Source organism: Dromiciops gliroides, chromosome 1 (genome assembly GCF_019393635.1).
Source record: "Dromiciops gliroides isolate mDroGli1 chromosome 1, mDroGli1.pri, whole genome shotgun sequence".
NCBI lineage: Eukaryota > Metazoa > Chordata > Mammalia > Microbiotheria > Microbiotheriidae > Dromiciops > Dromiciops gliroides.
In genome coordinates, this window is record NC_057861.1 from 633,296,943 (window position 1) to 633,324,170 (window position 27,228).

Genomic DNA, 27,228 nt, shown 5'->3' on the forward strand with positions numbered 1-27,228 from the left:
ACTTAACCATCATTGCCCCACAAAAAAAATACCAGATTTCCATTTTCGTGGAAAGGGATTAGACTTTTATGGTTCTAAAGAGCTTGACTGGGATAAATGGAAGTTAACGGGACAGATTTTGGTTTTTTTAGGGCACAGACTTTGAAAGTAAAAACTTTTTAAGTGAGGCAATTGGGGTTAAGTGACTTGCCCAGGGTCACACAACCAGTAAGTGTTAAGTGTCCGAGGTCAGATTTGTACTCAGGTACTCCTGACTCCAGGGCTGGTGCTCTATCCACTGCGCCACCTAGCTGCCCCGAAAGTAAAAAACTTTTAACAGCTATTACTTTCCAGAAAGCAGTGAGTTCCTTCAGCATTTGAAAGTCTAGCAGAGGCTGATCATTTGTCAGGGATTTCTGTTCAGGCATAAGTTGGACTAGATGACCTTTGAAGCCTGTTTCAACTCATTCAATGGACAAGATCAGCTAGTTCAACTCTGCATAGGGCTCATGGAGGGGAAATGTTTTGGCTAAGTTCCAAGGAAGAAGTATTAAGTAGAGTCCAGGCCTCCAAATTCTCAAACCAGGATTTGTCCATTTCCTTGAATTCAAGGCCCTGTGCAGGCATTGTAGCAAATAAAAAGATGGACAAAAGGCCTACAGTTAGTGGAGAAGATAAGAAACAACTGGTGTAGGAGGAAGAGTAACAAGAATGATGAGTTTTTAGCTTTGGGAGTCAAGAGATGAAGTTGGACTCCCATGCATTTTGCACACCCCATATTAGGTTATGGGTTTTTTTGGCAGGGCAATGAGGGTCAAGTGACTTGCCCAGGGTCACACAGCTAGCAAGTGTCTGAGGCTGGATTTGAACTCAGGTCCTCCTAAAAATCCAAGGCCAGTGCTTTATCCACTGCACCACCTAGCTGCCCCCTATAAACTTCTTTTTTTTCTTTCCATATTAGTTTTATGACCACAGGCAATTCACTTAAAGCTTTCTGAATCTCGGTTTTCTCACCTGTAGAATGGAAATTCATATTTGAACAACCTGCCTCAGTTTCCCATTGTGAGGAGAAAAAACATGGTAAAATATTAGGCACCATTATAAATGTTAGTTTATTATTTGGCAAATGCCAGAAGGAAGGATCCCATAAGGAAGCTAGGTGGCGCAGTGGATACATTGCTGGTCCTGAAATCAAGAAGACATCTTTCCGAGTTCAAATTTGGGGTTTTATAGGCAGGTACTGGAGTGGTTTGCCATTTCTTTCTCCAGCACATTTTTCTTTAAAGATGGGGCACTGGGGGCAGCTAGGTGGCGCAGTGGATAGAGCACTGGCCCTGGAGTCAGGAGTACCTGAGTTCAAATCCGGCCTCAGACACTTAACACTTACTAGCTGTGTGACCCTGGGCAAGTCACTTAACCCCCATTGCCTCACTAAAAAAACAAAACAAAAAAAAAAAAAGATGGGGCACTGAGGCAAACAGGGTTAAGGGACTTGCCCATAATTACACATCTAGTAAATGTGGGGCTGAATGGGGTAAGATGGCAATTAGGAAGGTAAAATGCTAAGGGTTGCAGGGAGAAGACCACACAAGACCCTCCTGGAAAGATGGGTAAGATATACCTTCACCAACAGCTGGAGAGAGTAAAGAGGTCTTTGCAGTATTTTTTTTTTTAATTTTAGTGAGGCAATTGGGGTTAAGTGACTTGCCCAGGGTCACACAGCTAGTGTTAAGTGTCTGAGGCCGGATTTGAACTCAGGTACTCCTGACTCCAGGGCCGGTGCTCTTATCCACTGCGACACCCAGCAGCCCCCTGCAGTATTTCTGAATGGGGAAATGGAGGAGGAAGGAGATATGCAAAATAAGGCTGGTGACAAGGGATTGGGATAAATCAGAAGTTTCTTCAGTGAGAAGCAAAACCAAAGATGATCAGATAACAGGAAAGACGTATCTAGGAATCAAGGGACTATTATCGTTTAGACTGGCCAACTAGATATCAGGACAGACACATCTAAGAAGTAAGGGGAGATAACATTCTACAGCAGGAAAGTCATTTAGGTGAGGCTACTACCTGACCAGAGCTAGGAGACAGAGGTAAGTAACCCCAGAGGTCAGGAGCAACATTCCAAATCTAAAATCCCCCTGACTCTCAAGAATATGACAAGCATCCAAGCTTTCTCCACCCCACCCCAAAAAGGAATTTTCCATTGTCAGGTGGTCACCCCATCTACCCTCTAATAAAAGCGTTGTCTTTAGTCTGGTTCGGGGAGGTAAAAGTTCTAAATTTTCCTCCCGGCCTGATCCCCTTGTGCTGAATAAAAACCTTGCCTTTATCTTTAATCAGGACGTGTGCGAGTTTTAATTCTTTGAGGAAATCCAAGAACCGGTATTTTTTCCCTGCTACACTGGAAAAGATCAAGAATGGCTAGAGCAGACTTGAGTGGACCAAAAAAGTTGATGCCGCAGCCCAGCTCGTGGTCTCAGACCGAGACCAAGAAGATGGGACAGCTTCAACAGAAATATCCATGAAAGGGGCCCACCATCCCATACCGGCCTAAATCAGCGAGACGGCGCCGGATTCCGAGAGAAGTGAAGCAGCGGCGCGAGAAGCCCTGGGTCTGAAGCCAGGGCCTGCCACTGATTAGCGTGACCTTGGACAAACGATTTCCGTTTTCTGAGCCCCACTTTTCTCAACAGTCTAACGCACAAGGTACAACTGCACTGTTAGTCAGAAGGATAATAACAAAATCTACTCTTCCCTACGGACGGCTCTTCCGTGACGCCTTCCGGAACGGGGTGAAGCGTATAGAACTCGGGGCGGGGCCTAGCAATAACTCGTTTTGGAAGTCCCTCCTCAGACTCGAGATTCAGGGATTACTTCCGCTCTCAAGAACAACATCCGGTTCGTTCACCCGACTTTTCGCCTTTTTTTTGAAGACGGGAGGGGTGGGGCGTCGAGCTTCTGACGCCACTTCCGCTGCGCGACGGAAGTGTCCTCCTTCGGCTTCCGCGGCGGGGCCGGAAGTAGCAGCAGCAGCGGTGGCGGCCGGGAGCGGACGGAGGCTCAAAGGTGGAGTCCAGATCCCGCGGCTCGAGAGTGGGGTCCCGGAGCCGCCGCGTCGGTAATAGCCTCAGGAGTCCTTCCTCACCCGTGAGCCACCGTCCTGCTCTCGCAGATAACCCTTGGGCCCCGCTGTGCTGGGGTCCCCTCCCAAAAAAACCTCCCGGAGATCCCGGGTGGCGGCCAGAGCGGGACACTGGGCCTGGCCTGGGGCCTGCGAGGGGTTAGGGGGTGAGGGAAATCTGCGGAGCCCCGGGCTTGGGGAGCCCGTGGCTGGCGCGGGGTTGCGCGGGCCACATTGTGTGTCTGACTCGCTGACTCTTGTCTCTTCATCCTTGTTTCCAGGAGACACCCGTGCGGGCGGGCGGAGTAGGGAGGGGCTCGGACCCCTGGGTGCGTCTCCCCCCCCCCGCCCCCCGCACCGGGGGGGCCGCGTGAGGCGGGGGGACCATGGCGGAGATCAGTGACCTGGACCGGCAGATCGAGCAGCTGCGCCGCTGCGAGCTCATCAAGGAGAGCGAGGTCAAGGCTCTGTGCGCCAAGGCCAGGTGAGCCCCGAGGATTCTCGAGAGGCAGGCACCAGTGACTGAGCTAAGTCCCAGGGTGTCCATTGTGGGGATCAAGCTTAATGCTTACGGAGGTATAGCCAGGTTGCCCCGGCAACTGTATAATGGCAAAGTCATTAGGGAGATCCTGTTGAGGGCTCAGCCTTGAAAGAAATAAATAAAACAGCCCCACCCTTCAGGAAGGGAGCCCCTCATGCCTGGAATAAGCTATACAAACAAAACCGCCCTAACCAACACATGGCGAAGTGTGGTTAGTGCTAGATTCGGTATTGGGCTATAAATTCTTGTAGGAGTTCAAAGAGAAGGTCAGGGTGGGTGGACAGATTAGTCGGGGCCTCCTGGAAACAGGTGAGACTTGAGCTGGGTCTTAACATCCCATTGAAACCGGTGGATAGATAGCATTTGAGAGGTGAGGGAAGGCAATGTGAGCAATAGGACAGCACTGTGGCAGGAATGAGATTTAGTGTGGACAGGGAAGAGTGAGAGGGCCTCTTGATTATGGGCAACCTTGAAAGCCAGATAGATAGACAGGCTTCACATCATAGCTATGGCTGAAGGTTCTTGAGTGAAAGGTTTGTTGACAGATCAGACCCAGATAGACATAGAGGGGAATACTGAGGTGGAGTTTAAATTTCATTATGAAAAAGAGTTGAGTAGTAGGCTTTAATTCTGGCTTGTAGGCCAGGATTAAAGGAGGGATTTCCCCTTTGTCCTCTAAGAAATGAGGCAATTTTGGTTAGGTCCATGGTCTTGTAGCCAAGTTGGAAGGAGACTGTCTTGGTGTCCCCAGTAATCATACTGCTTATAAGGAGATAGACCAGGGCTGATATCAAGGACCTTACTATTCTTCAAGAATTTACAGAGCACCATTCCTACCACTGGAACCATACTTTTAATGGTTTGAGACCCAATTGACATTCATTTTGGACTTTGGTATAGCACCAGATGAGACAGTAATTGGCCACAGCGTCCCTGTGAGAAGGCTTTGGGCCTTGACTTTGAGAGAACTCATCCTATACCTCTGCCCTGAGGCCTCCCCTGCTTCTCCAAGATCCAGACTAACTCTTCTTCTCTTCATCTTAAATATAGGCCTCCTAGAAAACAAGAGAAACCTTTTTCATTCATCTAAGAGTTCAGTGAGAAATACCCTCCTTCCTTGCCTTCATTCCCCACCCCCACCCTAAAAAAAAATAAGGTAGTTCCTACCATAGAGGAACATGCAAATCTAGGGTGGGTGGATGTTTAGTTATATACGTATATAGGAATAAAAGACCAAATTTGCTGTTCTGAGAAGTATAGACAAAGTACTGTGGGGTTTCAGGGGATGGACAGATGTGGGCTGGAGTGATCTGGGAAGATGTCACAGAGAAAAGATGGCATTAGAATTAGAGTTTGAAGGAGTTAATCTAGAGAAGTAAGGGCATTAAAGATTTGCAAAAGTGGATTGGTAGAGAAACAAAAATTCTTCTGGGGATATGAGCAATTCCCCAGTTTGGCTGAAGTATTAAATGTAGAGTAGTATTGGAAATGAGCTGGGAACAGGCATGATATAGAAAGCACACTGACTGGGTTTTGAAGTCAGAAGACCTAGGTTCAAGTCTCATCTCTGTACAAATTTTGGGACTTTTGGCAAGTCACTGTATCACTCATCTATCAGCCTTGATATTCCTCCTCTGTAGAATGGGGATTTGGACTTAGTCTTTGATTCAAGTCTAACATTCTATGATGGTGGATTACCTGGGAGCCCTTGAATACTAAGCTGAGGGAGTTTAGACACTTGTCTTTTAGACAGTGAGGATGCATGGGTGTTCTCTTACCTTCTCTGACAGAGTCTTGGTATCCACATCTTCCTTCAAGATACAACTCAGGGGCTACACAAAGTCTTTCCTGATTCTCTCTCCTCCTCCAGTTACAGGACTCTCATATTATTTTGCATATTCTTTGTATTTATGTTTTTATATATGTGTTGTCTCTCCCATGTAGAATGTAAGCTCCTTGAGGGCAAGTGCTATTTTTACCTTTGTACCCCCAGCACCTAGCACAGTGTCTTGAATGTAGTGGGTGCTTAATAAATGTTGAATTGAATTTAATTGAAATGAGGCTTTGGAGGTTTTTGAATAAGGAGCTAATGACACCCTCAGAACTTGCTATAACGATGCAACAAAAATTGGAGGGGGCAGCAGGAACAGGAGAGAGTCCTGATCTATCCATGAGTCCCATCTGTGTGCTAGCTCTTGGCTACCTTTACAGTGATCCCTGAAGTCTTTCCAGGCCAGTTCTGTAGGCCTCCAATACAGCAAGATCAGACCTGGCCATAGATAGAGGTAGGGGGTTGCTGCTCTGGAGCCTGGTCTGGCTATGACAACCATCTCCTTGTGTCTTCAGAGAGATCTTGGTGGAGGAGAGCAATGTACAGAGGGTGGACTCCCCCGTCACGGTGAGTGAAGCCCTTGCCCTTTCCCCCATCCCTAAATCTAAGCTAGTTTTAGGCATGTACACCCATCCCAGTATACTTGACCTAGCACATAAACCCCCAATAAAGAGTTTGATCTTTCTTTCACATATATGCACTCACATAGTGGGGAAATGCTGCACCTGTAGTCAGAGGGTGTGGGTTTGAATTCTGCCTCTGTTACTTAGTACTTGGTTATAACACTGAACCATCTAGGTCTCAATTTCTTCATATGTAAAATGAGGGGTTGAACTAGTCAGGGCTTCTTAAACTTTTTCCATTTGAGATGTCTTTTCACTGGAGAAATTTTTACATGACCCTGGCTATATATAGGTATGGAAAATAAGTATACATAACCTTTTACTGTTGCCCAGTTTTTCATGACCTCCACATTCAGTTACCTGACCCCATATAGGGTTGCAGCCCACAGTTTAAGAAGCTGGACTCTAGGTCTAGACTTCTTATCCTTTTTTTGTGACATGGAATCCTTTAGCAGTCTGATGAGGCCCTCTGAACTCAGAATCTCGATTTTGAAATCCATGGGATTACAAAGGAAATTATTTTATATTGAAATAGTAAAAAGAAACTTTTTTAAATTGCTGGCCCTCCAGGTTAAGGACTCCAGACCTAGATGTGCTAGGTGCCTTTGACTTCTAAATACTGTGGTCCTACACACTTCTTTTGGCCTGGTTTTACACATGTGCACACTCGAATTCCAAGTCCAGCTTGGTCAACAGTACATCAAATTGGGTTTCCTTCTCACGGAGACCTGGCCTTGGAATTCTCTAAACTCACACTCTTTCGGGAGTCTTATCATGTCGTTGTTTAATTCTCTCTGCCATCATTAAGGTAACATGCAAATGGTTAGTGGGAGGGAACTTTGGATCTAAGGGAACCTTCTGGGTAGGGTGGAAGGACCCTGATCTGGAGGTTGACCCAGTTTACCTGTCCCTGCTACATATGCCCTGATCTAGTTAAAGAACTCTCCAGGCTGTGCTGGGGTGGGTAGCAGGTGCTGTAAGCAGGGGCCTCTGCTCCTTTGTTAGCTGCCTCCTAGTTTCTGGTTGGTTCTAAGAAAGGAGGGCTAGATTAAATTCTGGCTCTGACACTCACTGCCTAACCTTGGGGCAAGTCACTTCAAAGTCTTTGGTTTAGGGGCAGCTATAGGTGGCACAGTGGATAGAGCACTGGCCCTGGATTCAGGAGGACCTGAGTTCAAATCCAGCTTCAGACCCTTGACACTTACTAGCTGTGTGACCCTTGGGCAAGTCATTTAACCCCAATTGCCTCACCAAAAAAAAAAAAGTTTGGTTCTCAGATTGTTATCTGTAAAATAAGGGGTTTAGACTAGATGTTTCCTTCCAGCTCTAACATTCTGTGATTCTTACCCCAGGTATGTGGGGACATCCATGGACAATTCTATGATCTCAAGGAGCTGTTCAGAGTGAGTATGTTTATATGTTGGGAGAGTCCCTCTGACCCTTAGATTTAGTGGCAAAAAACAGGTTCATAAAGAAATTGTCTGGAAAACTAATTTGGAATGGGAGCTTTTCTGGCTGAAGATGTGGAGTAAAGGAGAATTTTGTTGTAGGCCAGTTCTGGGTTTGATGCTATTCATATTCATTGGGGTTATTGGGGACACTTCAAAATGGAATGGGGCTTTCGTTTGGACAAGGTAGATGGAACAGACTCATGTATGTGGTTTTCATGAGGGTTTGGGATAGTGAGACAGGTGGTACAGACGAAGCCTCCTCTCCCTCCTCCCAGGTGGGTGGCGATGTCCCTGAGACCAACTACCTCTTCATGGGGGACTTTGTGGACAGAGGCTTCTACAGTGTCGAAACATTCCTGCTGCTGCTTGCCCTCAAGGTGACTCTTCCTGGGACTCTTGATTCTGCTCTCAGACCCCTGGGTACATTCTTTGGCCATAATCCCTGGAAACTTCTTCCCTGCTGTTCCAAACAACACTGCCAAATCATGAGACAGCCCAGGCTTAGAATCGCCTCAGACTTTATCCCAGATGTTCCCCAACTGCCTTCCCTCTGGAGACTTCTCCAAACTACATCTTTCTTTACCCCAACTCTGGGGACACTTTTCCCTGGGCTACCATGTACCCATGCTTGTCAGTTGTGACCATCATCCTTCCTGCACCCCTACCTTTGCCAGGTCCGGTATCCTGACCGCATCACTCTGATTCGGGGGAACCATGAGAGCAGGCAGATCACCCAGGTCTATGGCTTCTATGACGAGTGTTTGCGAAAGTATGGCTCAGTGACTGTGTGGCGCTACTGCACTGAGATCTTTGACTACCTCAGCCTGTCTGCCATCATCGATGGCAAGGTAAGGAGCTGGAGTTGCAGAGGGGGGTCATCTCAGTTTCAGTGTCTTGGTGAATAGTGAAGCAGGGAGAGTATACAGCCATAGAGCATATATGCCATCTGGGAGGCAGTCTAGGAATCCGTGAACCTCATTTTTCCTCCCCTGCTCCCCAGATCTTCTGCGTGCATGGGGGCCTCTCTCCCTCTATCCAGACCCTGGACCAGATCCGGACGATTGACCGGAAGCAGGAGGTGCCTCACGACGGGCCCATGTGTGACTTGCTCTGGTCTGACCCTGAAGGTGAGGTGGGGGAGGGTGTGGAAGAGCATGATAACCTTCCATCTTCATGTGAAGTTTTATTTTTGGAGTTTGATCCTTTTTTAGAGGAGAGTTTGGTAGGAAGCATTGATGGGAGACGGGTAAGGTCATTCAGAGCAATAGAAAATAGACTGGAAAAAAAGGTTTTCATTTTTTTGGTTCTTAGAACACTTTATTCAGTGGCCATTTTGGGGTGCTGAGTTTTGGAGCATGCCCTGTATGGGAGGGGCAGCACTGGAATTTTTAGTTTGTTGGGATATTATTGTGCATTAGCTTTGGGAATGAGCCCAGTGATCTAGCTTTTGACCCCCTTGGGGCACCATGGACCTAGAACTTTGCCATTGGGATGACAGATAAGGGAGCAGCGTCATAGGAGACATTTGACAGGGGAGAGCTGGGACCTTTCTGTCAACTAATGGCCTAGAGCAAGCACTCTGTGGGGTGATTGGGAGCAATATTTAGATTAAATCCTAACATTGAAAGTGAATGTAGAGGTCATCTAGGTTCTTTAAAGGAACCTTAACGATCATTTAGTTTTCAGTTCTTCACTTTACAAATAAGTAAATAGGCCCAAAGAGACTGCTACTTGCCTAGGGACAGAGGAGGAAAAAGTAAAGGAGTTCAACACGCAAACCTACATCCTCTGACTACAAACCCAGCACTTCAAAATAGTGCAGGAATCCTTTCTAATAAATTGTCATTTTGCTACTTCCCACTGTGATTTTTACTAATTCCCAAATGAGTCCATACTCATTACTGAACAACTAGGTGATGCAGTGGATAGAGTATTGGCTCTGGCTGGAGTCAGGAGGACCTGAGTTCAAACCCAGCCTCAGCCTTGACACTTACTGGCTGTGTGACCCTGGGCACGTCACTTAACCTTGATTTCCTCACCCAAAAAAAAAAGGTCATTCTTATTATATTAAACCAAGATCAGTAACTATCTATCTACTTGTGTTTTTTAAAAAATTTTTCCAGGGGCAATGAGGGTTAAGTGACCTGCCCAGGGTCACGCAGCTAGTAAGTGTCAGGTGTCTGAGGCCAGACTTGAACTCAGGTCCTCCTGAATCCAGGGCTGGTGCTTTACCCACTGTGCCACCTAGCTGCCCCCATTTGTTTTCAAAAATTGTTTTGAAAATTGTATTTATGCTTTCTAGAGCTATGAAAGAGTATAGTCACTCTTCCACATTGTAATTTTAATTCCTCAAATATTTGAAGACCACTGTCATGTCTCTGCCAAGGATTGGCATTTAGTCCTTTTAAGATTTGCAGGGCACATTGTATTCATTTTTTCACTGATAAAACAGCCGTGAGGCAGGCCCTGCCAGTTTTACCAATGAAGCAGCATCTGAAGCTTAGTTTAATTGCCCATGGCCACACAGCTGGTAGATATTAAGAGTGGAATTGGGGGCAGCTAGATGGCGCAGTGGTTAAGCACCGGCCCTGGATTCAGGAGTACCTGAGTTCAAATCTGGCCTCAGACACTTGACACTTACTAGCTGTGTGACCCTGGGCAAGTCACTTAACCCTCGTTGCCTGCAAAAAAAAAAAAAAAAAGAGTGGAATTGAAGCCTATGGCTTTCTAGCCTAAAAATGTCATGTTATTCCCATGGCTACATTGTAGCCAAACATTCTGTTCTTTCAGCCTTTTTCTGGATTTTTCAGCATTCAAATTTAGTGGAAAATGGTGGGGGGGGGTGGATGTCAAACTTTGACAGAGCTGGGGTTGTATGTCCCATTTCTGTACCCTGCAGACACGACAGGCTGGGGTGTGAGTCCCCGAGGAGCTGGCTACCTCTTTGGCAGCGATGTGGTGGCCCAGTTCAACGCAGCCAATGATATTGACATGATATGCCGGGCTCACCAGCTGGTGATGGAAGGCTACAAGTGGCACTTCAATGAAACTGTGCTCACAGTGTGGTCAGCACCCAACTACTGCTACCGGTGAGCTAGCTGAGAAGGGGAGGAGGAGATAGCAATGGGAGAGAAGCCTTGAAGCCCTCAGGCTACCTTGAAAAGAGGGAGATTTATCTCTCTTGAGGGTTGGGAGGGGAGCCCTGGGGAACATTTTCTGATCTCCAGTATCTCAGATGACTGACCTTTCCTTTTCACCAGCTGCGGAAATGTGGCAGCCATCTTGGAGCTGGATGAGCACCTCCAGAAAGACTTCATCATCTTTGAAGCTGCACCCCAGGAAACCCGGGGCATCCCTTCCAAGAAGCCAGTGGCTGACTACTTCCTGTGACCCCCACCCAAGTCCCTTCCACCCCCATCCTTTACTCCTCTCCCTAGCCTCAACATCCTTTGGACCACTGTGACTCTGTCCCCTGCTATTCCTATTGCCACCATCTGCAGGACAGGGTCTCCCAAGGTGGGGGAGATTTCCCCGTCTCCTCCCTAGGATCTCAGAGGACACTGGGAGAGCAGAGAAGCCTTTCCCATCCTGTGTTCTGTCCTAGGCAGAGGTGGGGGGGCGGGGTAGGAGGACAACCTTTGATCCAATTTCCTCCTCCCCCAGATTCTTGGTTTCTAAGTTTCTGGTGGTTTTTTTTTCTGGTTTTCTCTTTTTTGTTTGTTTGTTTTTAGATAAAAACTTTGGGGAAAAATGAAAAAAAATTCTAATAAAAGAAAGAAAATGACTTTTGTTCTTACCTCCATCTGGCTCAGGAGCAATTATCCAATAGCCCAGAAGTATGATCCTAATTCACATTTCTGCAGTGCTCTAAGTCTCACAGCACAATGAAAGAGGGTGCTGGAATAATTACTACTTCTCCCCTGTGGGAGAGGAGTCAGTAGCTCTAACAGTGGTAACTAAGGCTGGGATTTGAATGCAAGTCTGACAGCAAGTATGCATTTCTGTTCCACCAGCAAATTCTCCTAGTGCTTAGAGGGAATCATCGGGTGGGCCCTCTGGGCCTCCCAGCTGCTTCCTCTCCCTTCGTTCCTCTGGAGCCCCTCTGCACCTGGTATCTTGAGTCTCTCAGAGCCTGGAAACTTGGCCGCTAGGACACCTCGGATTAGAATCCCTCTTGGAAATCCGGAGAGCCATATGAAAGAAGAGGGCTTTGAAATAAATGGCCTGAGGTGGCAGAAAGCCAACTGCCTTCTGATCTAACAGGAGATTTGTTGACCATCACACAATGACTCAAAAATTTTATTTTAGAGGAAAAAAAAGCCTGGAGCCCAAAGGAGTTTTGAGAGAATAGTCATTATTGTACATTTGGCAGTTGGGAGTGAAGACTGTGGGAGAGTTTCCCCACATGGAGGTAAGGGTATGTATATGTAAATTGGTCAAAAGGTGCTGAAGGGCTTGAGATCTATGTACACTTAAGAGGCCTTAGAAGAACTCCCTTAGCTGGGCTGCCCTTGAAAGTTTCTAGTGGTGGCCCCTGACCTGTCCTTTTGGTTAGGCCGTCTCCTGCTGGCCCAGCCCCCACCCTCCATTCACACCCAGGTGACAGCCCAGGAAGGGGAAGCCAGAGCAGCTGGTCTCCCCCCAAGCCTACCTCCACAGGCTTTGAAGCAGGAGGGGGGTGTGAGCTAAAGCTGAAGTGTGAACTGAGTGGGGGTAGGCTTGGCTGAGATGAAGAAAGCCCAAACAGCCATTTGGTGTGGGAGGGAGATGGCCCCCCCAAAGAGTCACCCAGACTCCAGAGAGGTTGGTAGGTGCCGCCTCTTAATAGAGGGGCTTGCTGCTGACATCCAGGTAGCCCCCAGGGGCTGCGTAGGGGAGAGGGAAGGGCCCCCCTTGGAAGAAGTGAGGGGCAAAGGCTGATGCTGGAGGGGCTGGGGGATATCCAGGGCCAGAGCCCCCATTCCCTGGAGACAGCTCTAGGAAGGGTGCCTGGTAAGATGAAGGACGAGACAATGGATCTGCAGCCTCCGAGAAGGAAGAGGCCCTGAGAGGCAAAAAGAAAGGTCAGGAAAAGGCAATGATGTCAACCTGTCTTCACTTAAGTTTTGATGTGACTTACAAAGTGAGGTAGGGAATATGAGCATTATCATTTCCATTTTACAGATGGGGAAACTGAGACTCAGATTTTCTACAATCACATAGCAAATGGTAAGAGCTGGGATTTAAACCCAGGTCTTGTACCTCAAATTCCAGAACTCTTTGTCCAACACCACCCTGCCTCTGAAGTAGTGCATGATATTACTGCTGTTTTATAAACAGGTTGGCAAAGCATGAGGGAATGACTGCAAATTATTAGAGCACTAAGGAGTCAGACTCAGTTTTCAAAACTTTGGGCACATCTTAATCTGGGCCTCGATCTCCTCATTTGTAAAATGAGGAACTTTAAGTGACTTATAGAGACCCCAGACCTCTATCTGGTCCAAGTGATCCTCTGAAAAGAAAAGTAACTTGTTGGGAAGATCACAGAGCTATGGAATGACTAGTAGAGCTGTGATTCAAACCCAGGTCTTTGGATTATTAATTCCGGGTTCCCTACTATGCTGTGTCCCCCTCAACCCTCAAATATCATGCACCCTGTCTCACCTGGTGGGGAGGTTACTGGTAGCCCCATGAAAGGCAGCTGGGTGCAGAAGGTAGGCTTCAGCACTGGGCCCTCCACAAGGAGGAGTGGGTACCTCAGTGGAAGAAGAGGCTTGTTCTGGAAGGTCTCCAGCCAAAGTGGAGTCACAGGGACCTCCAGGGCCATCTTTGATAAAGATAAGAAGTTAGAAAGAGATGGAGGACACGGGGGAAAGAAGGGGTAAGGAGAGAGGCTTAAGGGCGAGGTGAGAGTTGGGATAGAGAGAGGAAGGAGACAGCTCCTACTCAATCTACACTGAAGAGAGCACACTTTTCTCCCCCTCTCATTGCCACTGCAATGGCACTTACCTCCACCATAGTTCTCCATGATGACAGGCTCTGGTCCCCGCAGCTTCCTCTTAACCCTGGCATCCCGTTCCCTGGAGCCCATGAAAGGGGGATATGTTCAACATAGCCCCCAAATAATTCCCTAGGTTAGCCAACCACATGCTCTCCCCACCAGACCCACATCCAGGCCCCTGATACTCCCACCTTTTACAATTCCTCCCATTCTCCCGGAACCCCTTAGCAAAGGGATTGGCTGCAATCTTCAATTGTGTGATCTAGAGGGACATCGGAAAGGAAAACCTGGGATTAATCCAAGTCTCTACCCAAAACAGAACCACCCTCCCTCAAGGCTGGTTGTCAAAGTGAGTTGAAACCTCTTTGAAGAACTAGAAGATTTGGGGTAGTCCCAGGGTGTGAGGCAGGTGAGGGGGGATCCTTACCCGAGGATTCTGGTACGCTGTTACCGAGATGAATGATGTCTCAGGGAATCGAAAGGAGGCCACACCACCCCAGTGACGGCTACAGAGCTGGGCAGCCCGAACCAGATGAAGCCGTGGCTGGTACTTGTGCATCGAGTGAAGGATCAGCTGAGGAGAATGAGAGGGCAATGGGTAGAACAAAGGGGTCCCCTACTCCCTTGCCCTGAAAACTCTAATCTCCTGAGATTTACCCACCCCTATGGCCCCATAACCCAACAAAATCATCTCCAAAATGACTTTGTTTTCCCTTTCTCTGACCGCCTGGGAACTGCTCCTTGTCACTGCCACCCACTGGAGCCTCACATGTCCATGCGGATCCAAGGTATTGTTGGTGAGCTTGACACGATGGAAGGAGACGGGCTGCCGCATCCAGTGGGCACCAGTGGCAGGGGAGTCTGGGTGGATGTATACTCGGTCTGGGAGGCGTGGCTCGGCCTTGCCGCTTGGTTCCCAACGACGGCCTTGCCAACGGTATCGGGCCCCGTCCACAGGCACCACATCGAGAAGGAACAAATAGCGAGCCTCAGGGTCCAGACCAGTCACAGTCACTCGGCAGGCCGGGAACATTCGTCTGGAGGCAGCACAGGGGGAGAAGGCCTGGAGCATCTGAGCAAGGGCAGGGCAGCCATGGGGTGGGAATGTTGCTAGGCTGGCCCTCTTTAATTCTGACCACAAGGGGGAGTTAGAATCACAATGGTCAATTTAGGGGGTCAGGGGAGAGATCATGGGGACAGAACCTAGAACACAGGACCTTCAGGATCAACTCCAGCCCTTCCTTTTTAGAGAGAAAGGGAGAAAGGGAGGGCCAGATTTGCTCTTTGATCTCAGTTACTTCATCTTTAAGATTAACAGCAGTTTTTCATGTTTTTGTATGTGTCATGGGACCCCTATCTATGGCATACTGGTGAAGCCTTAAGGACCCCTTCTCAGAAGCATGTTCTGAAATGCATAAAATAAAATAAATCCTCTTTTTCTCATCCAAGTTCATGGACTCCCCGAAATACATCCACTAATCGTTGGTGGGATTGGGGATGGGGGTGGGGTGGCTGTCTGTGGACCCTAGGTTAAAAACTCCTGCTCCGAGGGCTTTTCCATTTCTAAATCCCAGGTGCCTGTGTTCAAAAGCTCACAGTGAATTTAGGTCAGAGCCAGGATTAGGACCCAGGTTTCTGAAAGCCCCAGTCCCAGGCTCTTTCTGCTACCTCAAACTCAGTTTTCTCTGGGACAAAAGGCAGTAGAAAAAGATGCTCTCCCTCATCTCTTCTTCCCTCCTGGTTCCTCAGTAGGACCAGTACATAGAACCTAGTATGGAACAAGTACTTAATAAACAGTTGCTGGTTGACTGATTTAGGCTTTACCTACCCAAGAAGGGAGCATCAAGCCTTCATCTAATTTTTTTTTTTTAACCTTAGAGAAGAGCAATCACACTATGAGACAGTATTTTAGCCACAGACCGAAGTCTAACCCTGAGCATGAGCCAACCACACCGGCTGTCCCCTAACCCAACCACAATCCTGTCAAAATTATATATTTTCTAACATAAGGAAAACTGAGAGGAAGCGTGGATGGTTTCATGCAACCCTTCACAGTCCCAAACCAGCCTCTATGGGCAGGTCATCTCTTTGGCTCCTTTCTATCCTTGCCTCACCTCCCAGCCTTGGTGATGATCATTTCTGTTCCCACAGAGTTGAACTCTTTCCACAAATCATGGTTCTCCAGGCTTAGGCTGACCCCTGGGAGCAGGCGGGAGGCCTCAGAAGCTGAGGCAGGAGCAGCTGACTCTCCTCCCAAAGGAGGGGGCAGTGGAGGCAAGGGTGGTGGAGCAGCCAGAGGCCGGGGAGGAGCCTCCAGCCCTGAGAGAAAGCAATCTAATTTGGGGGTGTCAAGGTCTGGGGCACAGTGGAAAAAGAGGAGAAAACAATCAGTAAAGGAATGTCTGAATTCATTGTGTCCCTTCCCTTCCCCCTACTTCTGCAGTCTCCCCTGGAATTTCAGAACATTCAGTTTGGACTTTAAGGATTATCTGGTTCAACCACTTCATTTTGCACATAGAGAAAATGATGCCAATGGAAAGGAACTGACTTGCCCAAGGTCATACAGCAAGTTAGTAGCAAGGCCAAGAGTCCTTGCTCCCAGCCCAGTGCTCTTCCTACTATAACACTGCTGTACCCTCTCTCCTCTCCCCCACCCTTCCCCCCACACCCCGCCAAAAAAAATCCTGTCCTAATATCGACATCCCTTCCCAAGTGACCCAGGTTCTGGGCTCTGTCTTCTCACCTGAGTAACGGTACCCCTCTGACAGCCCTGCCGGAAAACCAAGGTCCCCCCCAGGCTGGGGGGGCCGAAGCCTGTAGCTGGCCCCCAAGGGGGCATAGAGCTCTCGGGGATGGTACATGGGGCCGATCCCAGGCCCCTCCTGTCCTGTCCTGTCCTGTCTGCTCAGCTCTGAGCCACCCGCCCAGGTGATGCCCCCTTTATAGCCCTGGGCTCAGCCCCCTTGGCCCCTGGTCACAGCTCCTCCTCCCCCGGGGGCCTTCAGGGATGGGGGTGCAGGATGTAGGAAAGGGGAGAAAAGTCGGTATGGGGAGGAGCGGGGCGGCCCATGGGGCCCAGATGGGAATGCCTGGGTTCCCCCCTCCCCAATCCCATCTGTCCAACAAGTCAGTCCACCTCCCTCCCCCTCTCCCAGTCCCCTCCAGCCAGCCCGACGGCTCAGCTTCATTAGCCCTGGCCCCCTACTCCCTAATTACATAATTAACTCCTCGGCCTGATTGATCCCCGGGGGCTTGAGCCAGGACAGCAGTTTGGCGCTTCCTGCCAGCTGTTCGGGGTTCCCACGAGGGAACCTGGGAGAATCTGGGAGGCGGGGCCACTGGGATTCGGGGCGGGACCATCTGGCTTGGGGGCGGGGTTTCGGGTGAGGAACATACACCTCTCCCTGACCCTGGACAGTCTTCTAATTTCTCCTCCGTGTGCTGGGGCGGGAGGGAGAAGCCCCGAGATCCCCGGAGAAGTGTGGCCGAAATCCGAACCCAGCAGTCTAGACTGCATCTTCGGGAAGCTGTCCGTGGACCTTCGAGGAACTCTGCAGCCTTCCCAGCATCCGGAGGGCTGGTGCCCCCGGGCCATTCGTTTTCCGCTCCACGCAGCGCTGAACTACGTTACCCAGGAAAAATCGCACAGGACTTGTCCGCCCCGCCTGGTTAGGGAGGGCTGATTCATTGGAACTACAGTTCCCAGTAGGCTTAGCGCAGCAGGAGCCTGCGTTCTTGCTTAGAATCCGCGCTGCGTTTCTTGGGAGCCGTAGTCTTGACTCCATAGGCTCCAAAACATACAACGCAGATGTCAGACTGGAGGAGATGCTGTACGTGCTATATCACTCTTCTCCCAGAGCCTAAGCCATTGGGGCTGCTTTTGGGAGATCAAGGAAGGTTGAAAGGAAGGGGTAGACCCTGTCCCTGGAGCCTTGACAGTTTAAAAAAAAAAAAAAGACAGGCTGAGGTTTAACGGACAGAAGATGAGACTAGTAAACCAAGCGCTTTAAATCATTTTCTTCCTAACAGCCCTGTGAGGTAGGTAATGCAAGGGCAATCCCCATTTTACAAATAAGGAAACTGAAGTTCAGGATCGCCACACAATTAATTAATGTCAGAGCTGGGACTCTGTCTATAGTTGAGCGGAGTGCCCATAGCCTATTCAGGCTAGATAAGAAAGGAAGTGCTTGCCAAGTCCAGGACCTGGGAGAGTTGGGGGTGGGGGTGCTTGGGTACAAGAGTCCTTCCCAGAACCCAGAAATTCTAAGAAAAAGAGAGGTGAGTGGTATCTCTGGTAGTTTTATTTACAGATGCTACAGACCACAAGGGGGTAAGGAAATCATGGGGAAAGAGTGGTACAGGCTTGAGGTATATAGGCAGGAGGAAAAGGGATGCCGTGGAGAGGAAGCCGGGTAGTTATGTACAACAAAGGGCATATCTACAGGTGAATCTGGGGCAGGGAGAGGGTTAAAAATGAGATCCAAACCAGCCAGATCATGAGGGGCAGCAGAACAGGGACGTTTCTTCCCCTACCCCCCCGCCAAAAGTCACAGTGCATGCAATAAAATAATAAAATGTATGTACAAGGGCTTGGAGCCATCTCCCAACAAAGCCCTGAGGAGGGAGAACTTGCCATTCCCCAGGGTCCCTGGAGAGGAAGCAAGTAGTTGTTTCTCCCACCAGTGCCCCTCCTCCAGCAGCCTGGCTGGGGTGGGGGCAGCAGAAACATCAGGGAAAATCATGGGGCTAAGGTTGGAGGTCAGAGGTCAGTCCCAGCCATTGTCCTTGATCATGTGGTTGAGTTCAATGATGTACTTCCCTTCCTTGTATTTCTGACTGCTCTCAAATGCCTGTTCCTGGAAGGCAGGGAAGAGTCAGTTGGGGGGGGGGGAGGGGGAGAGGGAGGGGGAAGGGACTGGGGAGAAGATGGGGAGGTTGGGGTATTCCTCCTTTTGTAGAGACTGAGGTCAATTTCTGGCTTCACCAAGCCTCCAATTTTCTCACCTGTCAAATGAGGGTTGTAATAACCTAAGCTACCTACCTCACACTCGAGCTCGGTGTGGCTGTGAGAATCAAATGAGATAACAAATATGAAACAGCTTTGAAACAAAAGTTCAGGACTCTATAAATATATTTCTTTTTTTTAAAGGGACCTGAATAAAGTAGCTGAGAATACTCATGGACTTAGATGTGAAAGGGCCCTTGGCAGTGATCTAGTTTAACCCTCATTTTACATTATGAAGAAACTGAGGCCCTAGAGGGGAAGTGACTAGACAAAGGTTACATGTCCTAAGTGGCAGAACCATAATTTGAGCTCAGATCTTCAAACTGCAGCAAACACACTACTTTTCATAGAACCTGGGGTCTGACTATTCTTTTAGAACCACGGGAGGGTCACAGGTCACACTCACATATTTCCAGCCCAGGGTGGTCTTGCAGCTCTCACAGTGGATATCTGCCACGGCATGGAGTCCAGTTAGTAGCACACGCTCTTCAGCTGGCCCGCAACCCACGTTCACCCTGTGGGGTGGGTCACCAGGCTGTCACAAACGAGACTAGTCCCTCAGGGTACTCTGGGCCTCAAACACCACCCCATCCCAAACCTCCAGCCCAATTTCCCCCCATGGAGTAATCGAGGGTCTCAAATCCCAGATGGGTCACCATCCCACCTGACCCATGGCTGGCCCTGAAACTCCAGCACTACAAGAAAGTTCAGCTTCAAAGAGGAGGTCACAGGCCACCAGAGGTTGGGAGATTACCCCAAGAGTCCTCACCCACCAACCCTAAAGGGAATACCTCCAGAGAGGAAGCTCTGATACTCACACGGAGTTGAAGAGGTAGGCACGGCCCTGGCTGCCCTGAAAGGACTGGAGAAAAGGAAAAGTGTCACTGCCACTGTCATTTCAGGGAGCCTTCAAGTTCTCTAGCAAGTACAATCCCCAGGAATGAGAGTTTTCCCCAATCCTGAGGCAGGTTACCTTAGAGATGAGGTCATCGTGGTTGGCCAGGTGTGCCCGGCAGTGGGCACAGCTATACCTTCGGTGACAATCATCCAGATAAGCTTGGAAGGTTTTGGGCTTGGAGATCCGAACCATGGTGGGGGCTGGGGGCAGTGGCCCCACCCGGGGAGGGGACCACGGTGAGCAAAGGGAGCCCAGAGCCTAGAAGATCGGGAATAAGCATCAGGAGCCTTGCCCTCGTCTCCTACCCCAAAGTTCTTTATCTTCCATACAGTTTCTCTTCCCCTCCCAGAACCAAACACATCCCAGCATCTCATCTAGCTAGCGTCCGACTTCTCCCCAGAGCTAGGGCTGTCTCAGCTGTTATATTTGGCTGTTGTCTCTGCCTTCCCTAGAGCCAGGTTGCCTCCCTGGGGGAGGAATGTTGCTCAGCCTGGGTTCAGTCAAAGCATCGATTTGACTCATTGCCTTGAGAGACCTCAAGTTGCATCACAGGGGAAACTGAGGCTGGGAGGGGGAGGGGTGATTCAGCCGCCCAGCGCGTCCACCCGGGCCCAGACAATCCAGTGTGCTCTGGAAGCTGGGCCAAGACTCAAGATATGGGAAGGATCCCCGAAAGCGAAGAATAAGCTGGAGGGGAACCGCTGTGTGTGTGTGTGGGGAGTAGTCTTGCTTTGTAAAAGCTGCGCAGCTGGGGAGGGGGAGGGGAAGGGGTGCACAGGTCCGGAGCTGCAGGGGAAGGCGCCCTAAGAGTCTGGGTCTTCCCGGGGGGCACCGGCCTCGGGGTGGCCCCAGCCTGTCCAGGGAAAGGGAGGGGGAGGGCTGCAGAAGGGAGGGCGCCTGGGAGCTCGGGTCGGGGGGCTAGAAGCGCAGACATCGCTCGGGGGACCAATGGGCGCTCTGAGGGTGCTGGGCCTCACCTAGGTGCACGAAGGGGCCCGGTCCTCCGGGTCTGGGGTCGGGTGGTGGGGCGCTCCGGAGCCGGGGCGCTGTCCCCACGCCCGGGGTTCGCAGCCGCGACTTGTTTACACCGAGACCAGCTGCTGCTGCTGTGAGCTCTCCCCCCTCCCTCTCTGCACTCTCCCGGCGGCCGCCGCGGCCAATCAGGGCGCTCTATGCAAATGAACGGGGAGCGTCACGCATCCGGGAGCATTCGAGCCCCCTGCTCTCGCCTCTCTCTCGGGTGGCGTCCGAGCTGACGGATAGTCGCCTCCGGAAATGCGGTGGAGTCTGGGGCTGGGTGCGGGCCGTGGGCGCTTAGGGAGCTAAGGACGCCGACCCTCGGAAAACAAAGGAGCTCGGAGTCCGGGCGGGGTTTCGCCGCGCCCCGCCCCGCCCCCACCTCGCCCCTCCCAGCCGCGGTCGCTGCAGTCTCGGGAGGCTGCCTGGCCTCCTCGGCGCGGTAACAAAGTTTCCCTGCCCGCCCCCAAGGCCCGGCAGCCTGCGCTTTGATTGCCTTCGCCCACCGGTCCCCATCCCTGGCCTGAAGCTGTCCGGGACGCCCGTGGGCCGGGGGAGCCAGCGGCTCCCGAGGACAGCCCTCTTTTTTTCCTAGGCTGCGGCCCCGGGCCCGGGCCACCACCTCGGGCGCAGAGGAAGGAATCCGTGATCTCGGGTTTCTCGGGGACGCCAGTCCGAAGGCTGGGAGCCCCGCCTCTGGCCTTGAAGTGGATGCGTTCATCCTAAAAGGCTTCCTGGAGGAGTGGAATTTGAAGGCAGATGCCCTGTCGTGCTTTCTACCCTCCAGGAGCACTTCCCCTCCCTTCCAACCCACCCCCCCCAGCCCCATCCCGTGGTGTCTCCAGGCTCAGCCTGCCCTGCCAAGGTGTCCCTACCTGAAAGAATTAGTTCTTCGACTGGGTTGAGCCAAAAAGACTGGGAGTGGCGCACCAGAAAGTACACTTGCTTTGAGGGTCAAGAATGTGACCAGACCAGAAGCACAGGACTCTTTCCTTCTTTGCTCTTGCCTTCATCCCCAGCCCCCTCCTCAATAATGACACTTGACTCAGTAAGAAAACTTTTATTGGGGAATAGAGATGAAAGGCATAGGTGAGGGAGTAATTGTTCTGATGAAGGGAATTGTTTTAAGGGAGATCTTGAAAATTCTGATGCAGAGCAAAATCAGCAGAATTAGATTTAAATATACAGGGTGGTCACAAAATAAAGGAAGACAACACTAAAGGTTTTAAAAATTCTTACCAATATAGTAGTGTCCAGTTGTGACTTAAGGGAACTCAATTTTGAAACAGATTTCTTGTTTCTCAGCAGAGAAATGGTAAAAGTCCAAAGGGACAGAAGTAGGCATACATTTTCAGACACAGACAACCAGTTGATACAAATCAACTTTTTGCTTGACTACTATGGAGATCTCTATTGAGCTAGTGCAGAAGAATCACTGGGAAGTGACAGGGATGTATTAAAAGAACTTTAAACAAAACATTTTAAAAAAGAAAAAAGTAGAGATCATTGACCCAGTTAACTTGAGTCTGAGTTGCTCTATTTACGTTGTTGGGGATGGTTGTCCAAGTAATGTCGAAGGGCAGTAGGGTAATCTGTCATGACCCCTGTGGCTCCCAGCTTATAGGCTACTTCGAAATCAGATTCCTCATTAAGGCACCAAAATACCACCTGAAGAGTAAATAAAGTTGAGAAAGTTCTTTGTTCTGGCTTCTCACATATGCAGCCTTTCTATGTTTATCTAAACTCCACCCATTCCTCCTCCACCTCCTCCATAAAGACTTCTATCTCCCTAAAATGTCCTCCAAGCTCCTACAGTACTTCCTTCCAACCTGTAGTACTTGACAACGACAAAATACATTTCTATTTTTTCACATGTGTGACTGAGCTCCTGTGTGTAGGGACTGATAGCCATGGTGTGGTAGAACAATAGACTTCTAATTAGATGTGGTTTGGAGACTCCAGCTCCAAAATTTACTCCATACATTTACTACATGTATGACTTTGGGGAAGTCATTTTTAGCTCTTTAAATCTTGGGTTCCTAATTCAGTAAAATTGGAATAATAATACTTACACGACCTATCTTACAGAGGTGTTCTAAGGAAAATTCTTTGAAAAATGTAAAGCATAATGGAAACTGAAAGTGATTTTTTGCTTCCTCTTTCCCCCTTAACAACCAACACGAGGCTCAACAGACATGCTGTATTCTGATATATTTGTTGATAAGTAATGATTGAACTCACTTGTATCCCTCTTTCTTCAAGATGCCTGATCAGACTTTTTCTCATGATCAGCCTGAGAGAAGAAAGAAGCAATATTATTAGACAAGGGAGGCCAAGGGACCCCAGGAATGCCCAACCCACCCTTCTTGCCCATCTCACCTCTTAGTTAAGGCTGCTGCCAATCTATTCAAAGCAGTGCAGGAAAATGGGAAGTAGGTCCTAGGTCAAAAGATGGAATCAGATCAGCCAGTTAGACCTAGCTTTGAGATAGATAACTGCTCAATGTCTTCCTTGGCCCTGTCACCCCACGATTGTAGTTCTTCTCATCATTAACAGTGACTATAAAGGAGAAGGGGAAAGAGATGTCCCAGAGACCCCTTGCCCCACTTTGTTTCCTGTGCCCCTGTCCCTTTCCCAGGGCCAGGGCCCAGCCTAACAGCCCCATTACCTGTTGATGATGGTGGGCAGGAAGCAAAGCAGGAATCTCTCAGGGATGGAGAAGAAGGGCAACAGTCCCACATAGTACATCAACAGCAACCAAATGACTCGGACCACAGTAAAAGAGGTGGGCATTTCCGGATTCTAGGGGAGCCAGGAGGGTCAGTGTCAACAGGTAAGGAAAGGAAAAGTGGAACCAAGCTTATCTGAAGGAGAATAGCAAGCAGGGCTCGCCCCTGAGGGTGAAGAGTCTAAGAGAATATAACACTGCAGGGATTACCAATACTTATTAAGTCTAAACCCCAATTATGTCATCTCTCTCCTGGGATTCAAGACCCTCCATAATGTGGCCCCAGCATGATTTCCTATTTAATAACCTAGTCTTTGTTCCCCAATATATAAACCTCCAATCCAGATGCGCCAGAGTTTTCAACATGCCCCCTTCAATATCATACTAACTTCCTTTGCTTAGAGTGCTTCCTCTACCTGGAATACCCTTCTTCTGTCTGTCAAAATAGAATGTTAGAGTAGTAAGAGACCTTCAAGATTGTCTAGTCTAACCCATTCATTTGAATGGATGACAAAACAGGACCAGAGAAATAACTTTTTACTATGACCACCCAGCTAGCAAGTGGCAGAGTCAGAATTCTAAACCCAAATTTTTCTGACTCCAAGCTACTTTCAGTTAGTAAGTGTTAAGTGTCTGAGGCCGGATTTGAACTCAGGTCCTCCTGACTCCAGGGCCAGTGCTCTATCCACTGCGCCACCTAGCTGCCCCCCCCACGCTACTTTTTTAAGGTCCAGCTCAACAACTCCTCAATTTTTTTTTTTTTAGTGAGGCAATTAGGGTTAAGTGACTTGCCCAAGGTCACACAGCTAGTAAGTGTTAAGTGTCTGAGGCCAGATTTGAACTCATATTTGAACTCCTGACTCCAGGGCTGGTGCTCTATCCACTACGCCACCTAGCTTCCCAACAACTCCTCAATTGATGGAATCTTCCCTAACTCTCTACCCCCACAGACAGCAAGTCTTTTTTCTATGAAGGCTCTCAGGGGCTGCTATCTACAAAAAGCCAAGGAAAGGAGTGAAACCTCAGAAGCAGATACAGAACAAGCCCAAGCTATCTCATATATCGTCTCCTGAAGGAGACAGAAACCCTTTGAAGAGGATCTTTATTTTCAGGACTAGCAGAAAGCATGGGATTCCATGGGTGAAGGGATAGATGGAGGTAAATAGGGGTTTGGGGTAGTGGAAGAGTAAGGGAATATTAGGAAGTGGGACAGACAAGGGAAGAATGGGTAACTTACAGCTGCACGGCATTTCTTCATGACAGAGTTCTTTTCAGCAGCCCAGATGGTTATTTCACTTCTGCCGAAGTGCTTGACAATAGTGGCTATCTGGGTGTTGGGGGAAAAGTCAGAGAGCCTTTCTTGGCTCCTAAATCTTCCTTAGTCCCCAGCTCTCCCCATTCAGCGGTCAGCTAACTTAGCTCTTCAGTTTCTCTTCCCCCGAACTTCCAACTGTCTTCAGCCCCTCAGCCATACCTTATTAATGAGTTTCTCATCTTCCACTTTCACTTCCAAAGACATGGGTGTTTGGGGAAACCTCTGGAAAACATCTTCTAGCCGAATCATTTTTCGGTCTGATCCTCGTGCAAACTGGCCTAAAGTCAAAGGGAAGTAGTTAGTATGAAGAGGAGATAGGGGATACAGAGAAGAAACTGGAGGTCAGAGAGGAGAGCAGAGGTCACTAAGATTGGAGGGGAATGTCAAAGAAGAATAAATGCCACACTACAAGAGGGGGTTGAGGTCACTGAGAAGTCAGATATATGTGTAGGAAGGAGGGCAGGATGTGAAAGCTCCCTTTTTCCCATCACACAGACTAAGGAACCTAGGTTTTCTTATTTCTCCCTCCCCTATAGCAGCTCCCAGGGAAGGCTGGGGTTCATGGTAACTTTCATAGTAACTTGTCCCCAATCCAAGACCCATCTATATCTCACCTGGGGAAAAGTACACTTCCAACTCCTCCCTGTAAAGAGGCAGGTCCTGGGGGGAGTGTAGGAGAGAAAGGATTGATATCATGGGGAAACCAGGCTGTCAGAGAGAATGAAGGGGCAAAGATTTAAAGGACCTTGGTGTGTGTGGAGGGGTGTAAGGTTGGGGTCCTTAAGGAAGTTCTGGGGGAAGACTAAAAAGTCTTAAATGTGGGGAAGGACTTAGGAGAACCTCCACCTCATAGTCCACATCCTGAATATTCTTGTTTAGGCCAGACTGTCGAAAGAGGTTCTCATCATGGGAAATAACAACTTGGCCATCCCGGGTCAACTGGCAATCCAGCTCAAAGAGGTCTGATCGTTGGGCCATGGAGCTGTACGAAATGAAAGGGTACAAGTCACTTTTGACCCAACACCTGTGGGGCATGGGGTCCAGGAAGGAAAAACTGAGATCAAAGATCAAAGGAGAGGGACAGACTCACTTCTCAAGGGCCTCCATGGTATTCTCAAGTCGTTCTCCAGAACCTGTGTGAAGTGATGGGATAGAAGTCTGGCCTCCCTTCTTCTTTTCCTTTCCCTAGAAGCAGCTTCCTCTTTCTCCAATTCCATCCCAATCCCAAGTACTTGTTTTCTCTCCCTAATCCCTTTGCCCCCAACCCTATCCTTTTGAACCTGTCTTCTACCTTAAACCTCTCCCTATCATACACTTAAGACCTGTCTCTTCTCTTCCCCAATTCTATACCATCCATCCTTTACAGTGGTGTCAAACTCAAATAGAAAAGGATCCCTGCTAGCCACATCCTGACTTAGTTTTAAAATGTAATCTTTTGGGGCAGCTAGGTAGCACAGTGGATAAACCACTGGCCCTGGATTCAGGAGGACCTGATTTCAAATTCAGTCTCAAACACTTGATACTTGCTATGTGAACCTGGGCAAGTCACATAACCCTCACTGCCCTGCAAAAAAAAATTTGTAATCTTTTATTCCATTTCCTACACACACATCTCCTCCCACCCCCCCATCTGCCCCAATCTCTCATCTCTCTCTAAGCCTCCCTTTCCATTCTTGTCTCCTGATCCCAATCTCACTGCTATCTAGGCCTTGGGAGCAGTGTCCTCACCTCCTCTGTGGGCAGCGAGTCGGCAGCGGAAGGCAGGGTCCCGGGAAACATGGAGCAGCCAGGGCCTCCGCAGGAAGAAGAGGGAGAGCAGAGAATAGCCCCCCAGGGCAGGGAGGGCATAGTACAGAAAGGAAGTCATGGAAGAGGCTGATGTCTGAGGATGAGGTGTGAGGGTCTCCAGCTCTGGCAGGCTGAGCTTGGCTGCCTCTCCTGTTCCTTTTCTGGCTGCAGGTTCTCTCTGCTGCTGCCTCTGCAGCAGGAGGCTACCTCTGCCTCTGCAGCTCCACCACGCCCCTAGGACCTGCTGAGCCTGCCACTGGCAGGAGGCCCAGCCGGCAGGGCAGGAGCCTGGGTGGGACATCCAGGGACCTGGACAGCCCCGAGCCATGTCCCCACCCCCTACCAGCCTCAGGCTGCCTTCCATCCCTAGGGACAGAGCAGAACAGGAACAGGAAAGCCCATACTACTAGCACCCCTTCGAGCGCCCCCTGCTGACCTGAGGGGCCCTGCTGACATCCAGCTGGGAGTGCTGAGAGCTCCCCTCCCCCTGTGAGAATATTTCCCTGGGTGCTCCGGGCCAGGGTGAACCTATTGCCTTCTGGGCAGCCATGGGGTGTGGGAGCATATGGGACACCCCTGAGTCACCCCCATTCCAGTTAGACAGGAAATGGAAAGGGTGAGAAGAGTGGGCACTTAATGGGGAAAATGACCCCGCTATTCGGTTAGGTACCGAGGTCCCTATGTGGACCTTTGTCTCTCCCAAACCCCTCCACCTTCCCTACCCCACCCCAGGCCCAACCTGTACCCATTCAAGTATGCTGGAGGTGGGGGAAGGGAGTCAGTCATCTGGCTGGCTGGGGTCAAAGATCTCTCAAGTTGGGTAGGGCTGAAACTGTTTACCTTAGGTTAAGCCCTTTCAAGCTCCTTACCACCCCACATCCCCCAGAAGGGGCCTTGCGCTAGTCTACTCCAAGGAAGGGCCAGAATAGGGAAAGGTGAGGTGATGAA

General features: G+C 49.5%; 4 protein-coding genes across 9 annotated transcripts; 1 reads left to right on the plus strand and 3 right to left on the minus strand.

Moving 5' to 3' along the window:
- The first annotated feature begins 2,970 nt into the window (after positions 1–2,970).
- On the plus strand, positions 2,971–11,318 carry PPP4C (protein phosphatase 4 catalytic subunit). 2 transcript variants are annotated; one of them, XM_043978585.1, is made up of 9 exons: positions 2,971–3,100; positions 3,385–3,587; positions 5,991–6,042; positions 7,451–7,501; positions 7,825–7,926; positions 8,224–8,397; positions 8,550–8,676; positions 10,449–10,638; positions 10,810–11,318. In XM_043978585.1, exons 2-9 carry the CDS (start codon positions 3,490–3,492, stop codon positions 10,937–10,939), a joined length of 924 nt encoding a protein of 307 aa, XP_043834520.1. In that variant the 5' UTR covers positions 2,971–3,100; positions 3,385–3,489; the 3' UTR covers positions 10,940–11,318. The 2 variants fall into 2 exon arrangements, with proteins under 2 accessions (XP_043834520.1, XP_043834519.1); XM_043978584.1 differs by having other exon boundaries at positions 2,972–3,129.
- A 413-nt stretch (positions 11,319–11,731) lies between these two features.
- TBX6 (T-box transcription factor 6) lies at positions 11,732–16,644 on the minus strand. 2 transcript variants are annotated; one of them, XM_043980615.1, is made up of 8 exons: positions 16,273–16,637; positions 15,644–15,884; positions 14,299–14,566; positions 13,957–14,103; positions 13,721–13,791; positions 13,538–13,608; positions 13,193–13,355; positions 11,732–12,593 (listed from the first exon to the last, which is right to left on the minus strand). In XM_043980615.1, the coding sequence occupies exons 1-8, from the start codon at positions 16,388–16,390 to the stop codon at positions 12,371–12,373; spliced, it is 1,302 nt and encodes a 433-aa protein (XP_043836550.1). In that variant the 5' UTR covers positions 16,391–16,637; the 3' UTR covers positions 11,732–12,370. The 2 variants fall into 2 exon arrangements, with proteins under 2 accessions (XP_043836550.1, XP_043836545.1); XM_043980610.1 differs by having other exon boundaries at positions 12,392–12,593; positions 13,193–13,608; positions 16,273–16,644.
- Positions 16,645–17,812: 1,168 nt separating this feature from the next.
- YPEL3 (yippee like 3) lies at positions 17,813–20,595 on the minus strand. Of its 2 annotated transcripts, XM_043979791.1 has the most exons (6): positions 20,410–20,595; positions 19,508–19,690; positions 19,353–19,396; positions 18,941–19,049; positions 18,571–18,592; positions 17,813–18,385 (listed from the first exon to the last, which is right to left on the minus strand). In XM_043979791.1, the coding sequence occupies exons 2-5, from the start codon at positions 19,622–19,624 to the stop codon at positions 18,572–18,574; spliced, it is 291 nt and encodes a 96-aa protein (XP_043835726.1). In that variant the 5' UTR covers positions 19,625–19,690; positions 20,410–20,595; the 3' UTR covers positions 17,813–18,385; position 18,571. The 2 variants fall into 2 exon arrangements, with proteins under 2 accessions (XP_043835726.1, XP_043835725.1); XM_043979790.1 differs by lacking the exon at positions 18,571–18,592 and having other exon boundaries at positions 20,410–20,580.
- An 899-nt stretch (positions 20,596–21,494) lies between these two features.
- On the minus strand, positions 21,495–27,115 carry GDPD3 (glycerophosphodiester phosphodiesterase domain containing 3). Of its 3 annotated transcripts, none has more exons than XM_043972221.1 (10): positions 26,221–27,115; positions 25,583–25,625; positions 25,339–25,474; positions 25,107–25,152; positions 24,652–24,770; positions 24,415–24,504; positions 23,118–23,251; positions 22,829–22,888; positions 22,691–22,742; positions 21,495–22,117 (listed from the first exon to the last, which is right to left on the minus strand). In XM_043972221.1, exons 1-10 carry the CDS (start codon positions 26,642–26,644, stop codon positions 21,986–21,988), a joined length of 1,236 nt encoding a protein of 411 aa, XP_043828156.1. In that variant the 5' UTR covers positions 26,645–27,115; the 3' UTR covers positions 21,495–21,985. The 3 variants fall into 3 exon arrangements, with proteins under 3 accessions (XP_043828156.1, XP_043828154.1, XP_043828161.1); XM_043972219.1 differs by having other exon boundaries at positions 25,107–25,200; XM_043972226.1 differs by lacking the exons at positions 21,495–22,117; positions 22,691–22,742 and having other exon boundaries at positions 22,867–23,008; positions 25,107–25,200.
- Positions 27,116–27,228: the final 113 nt, after the last annotated feature.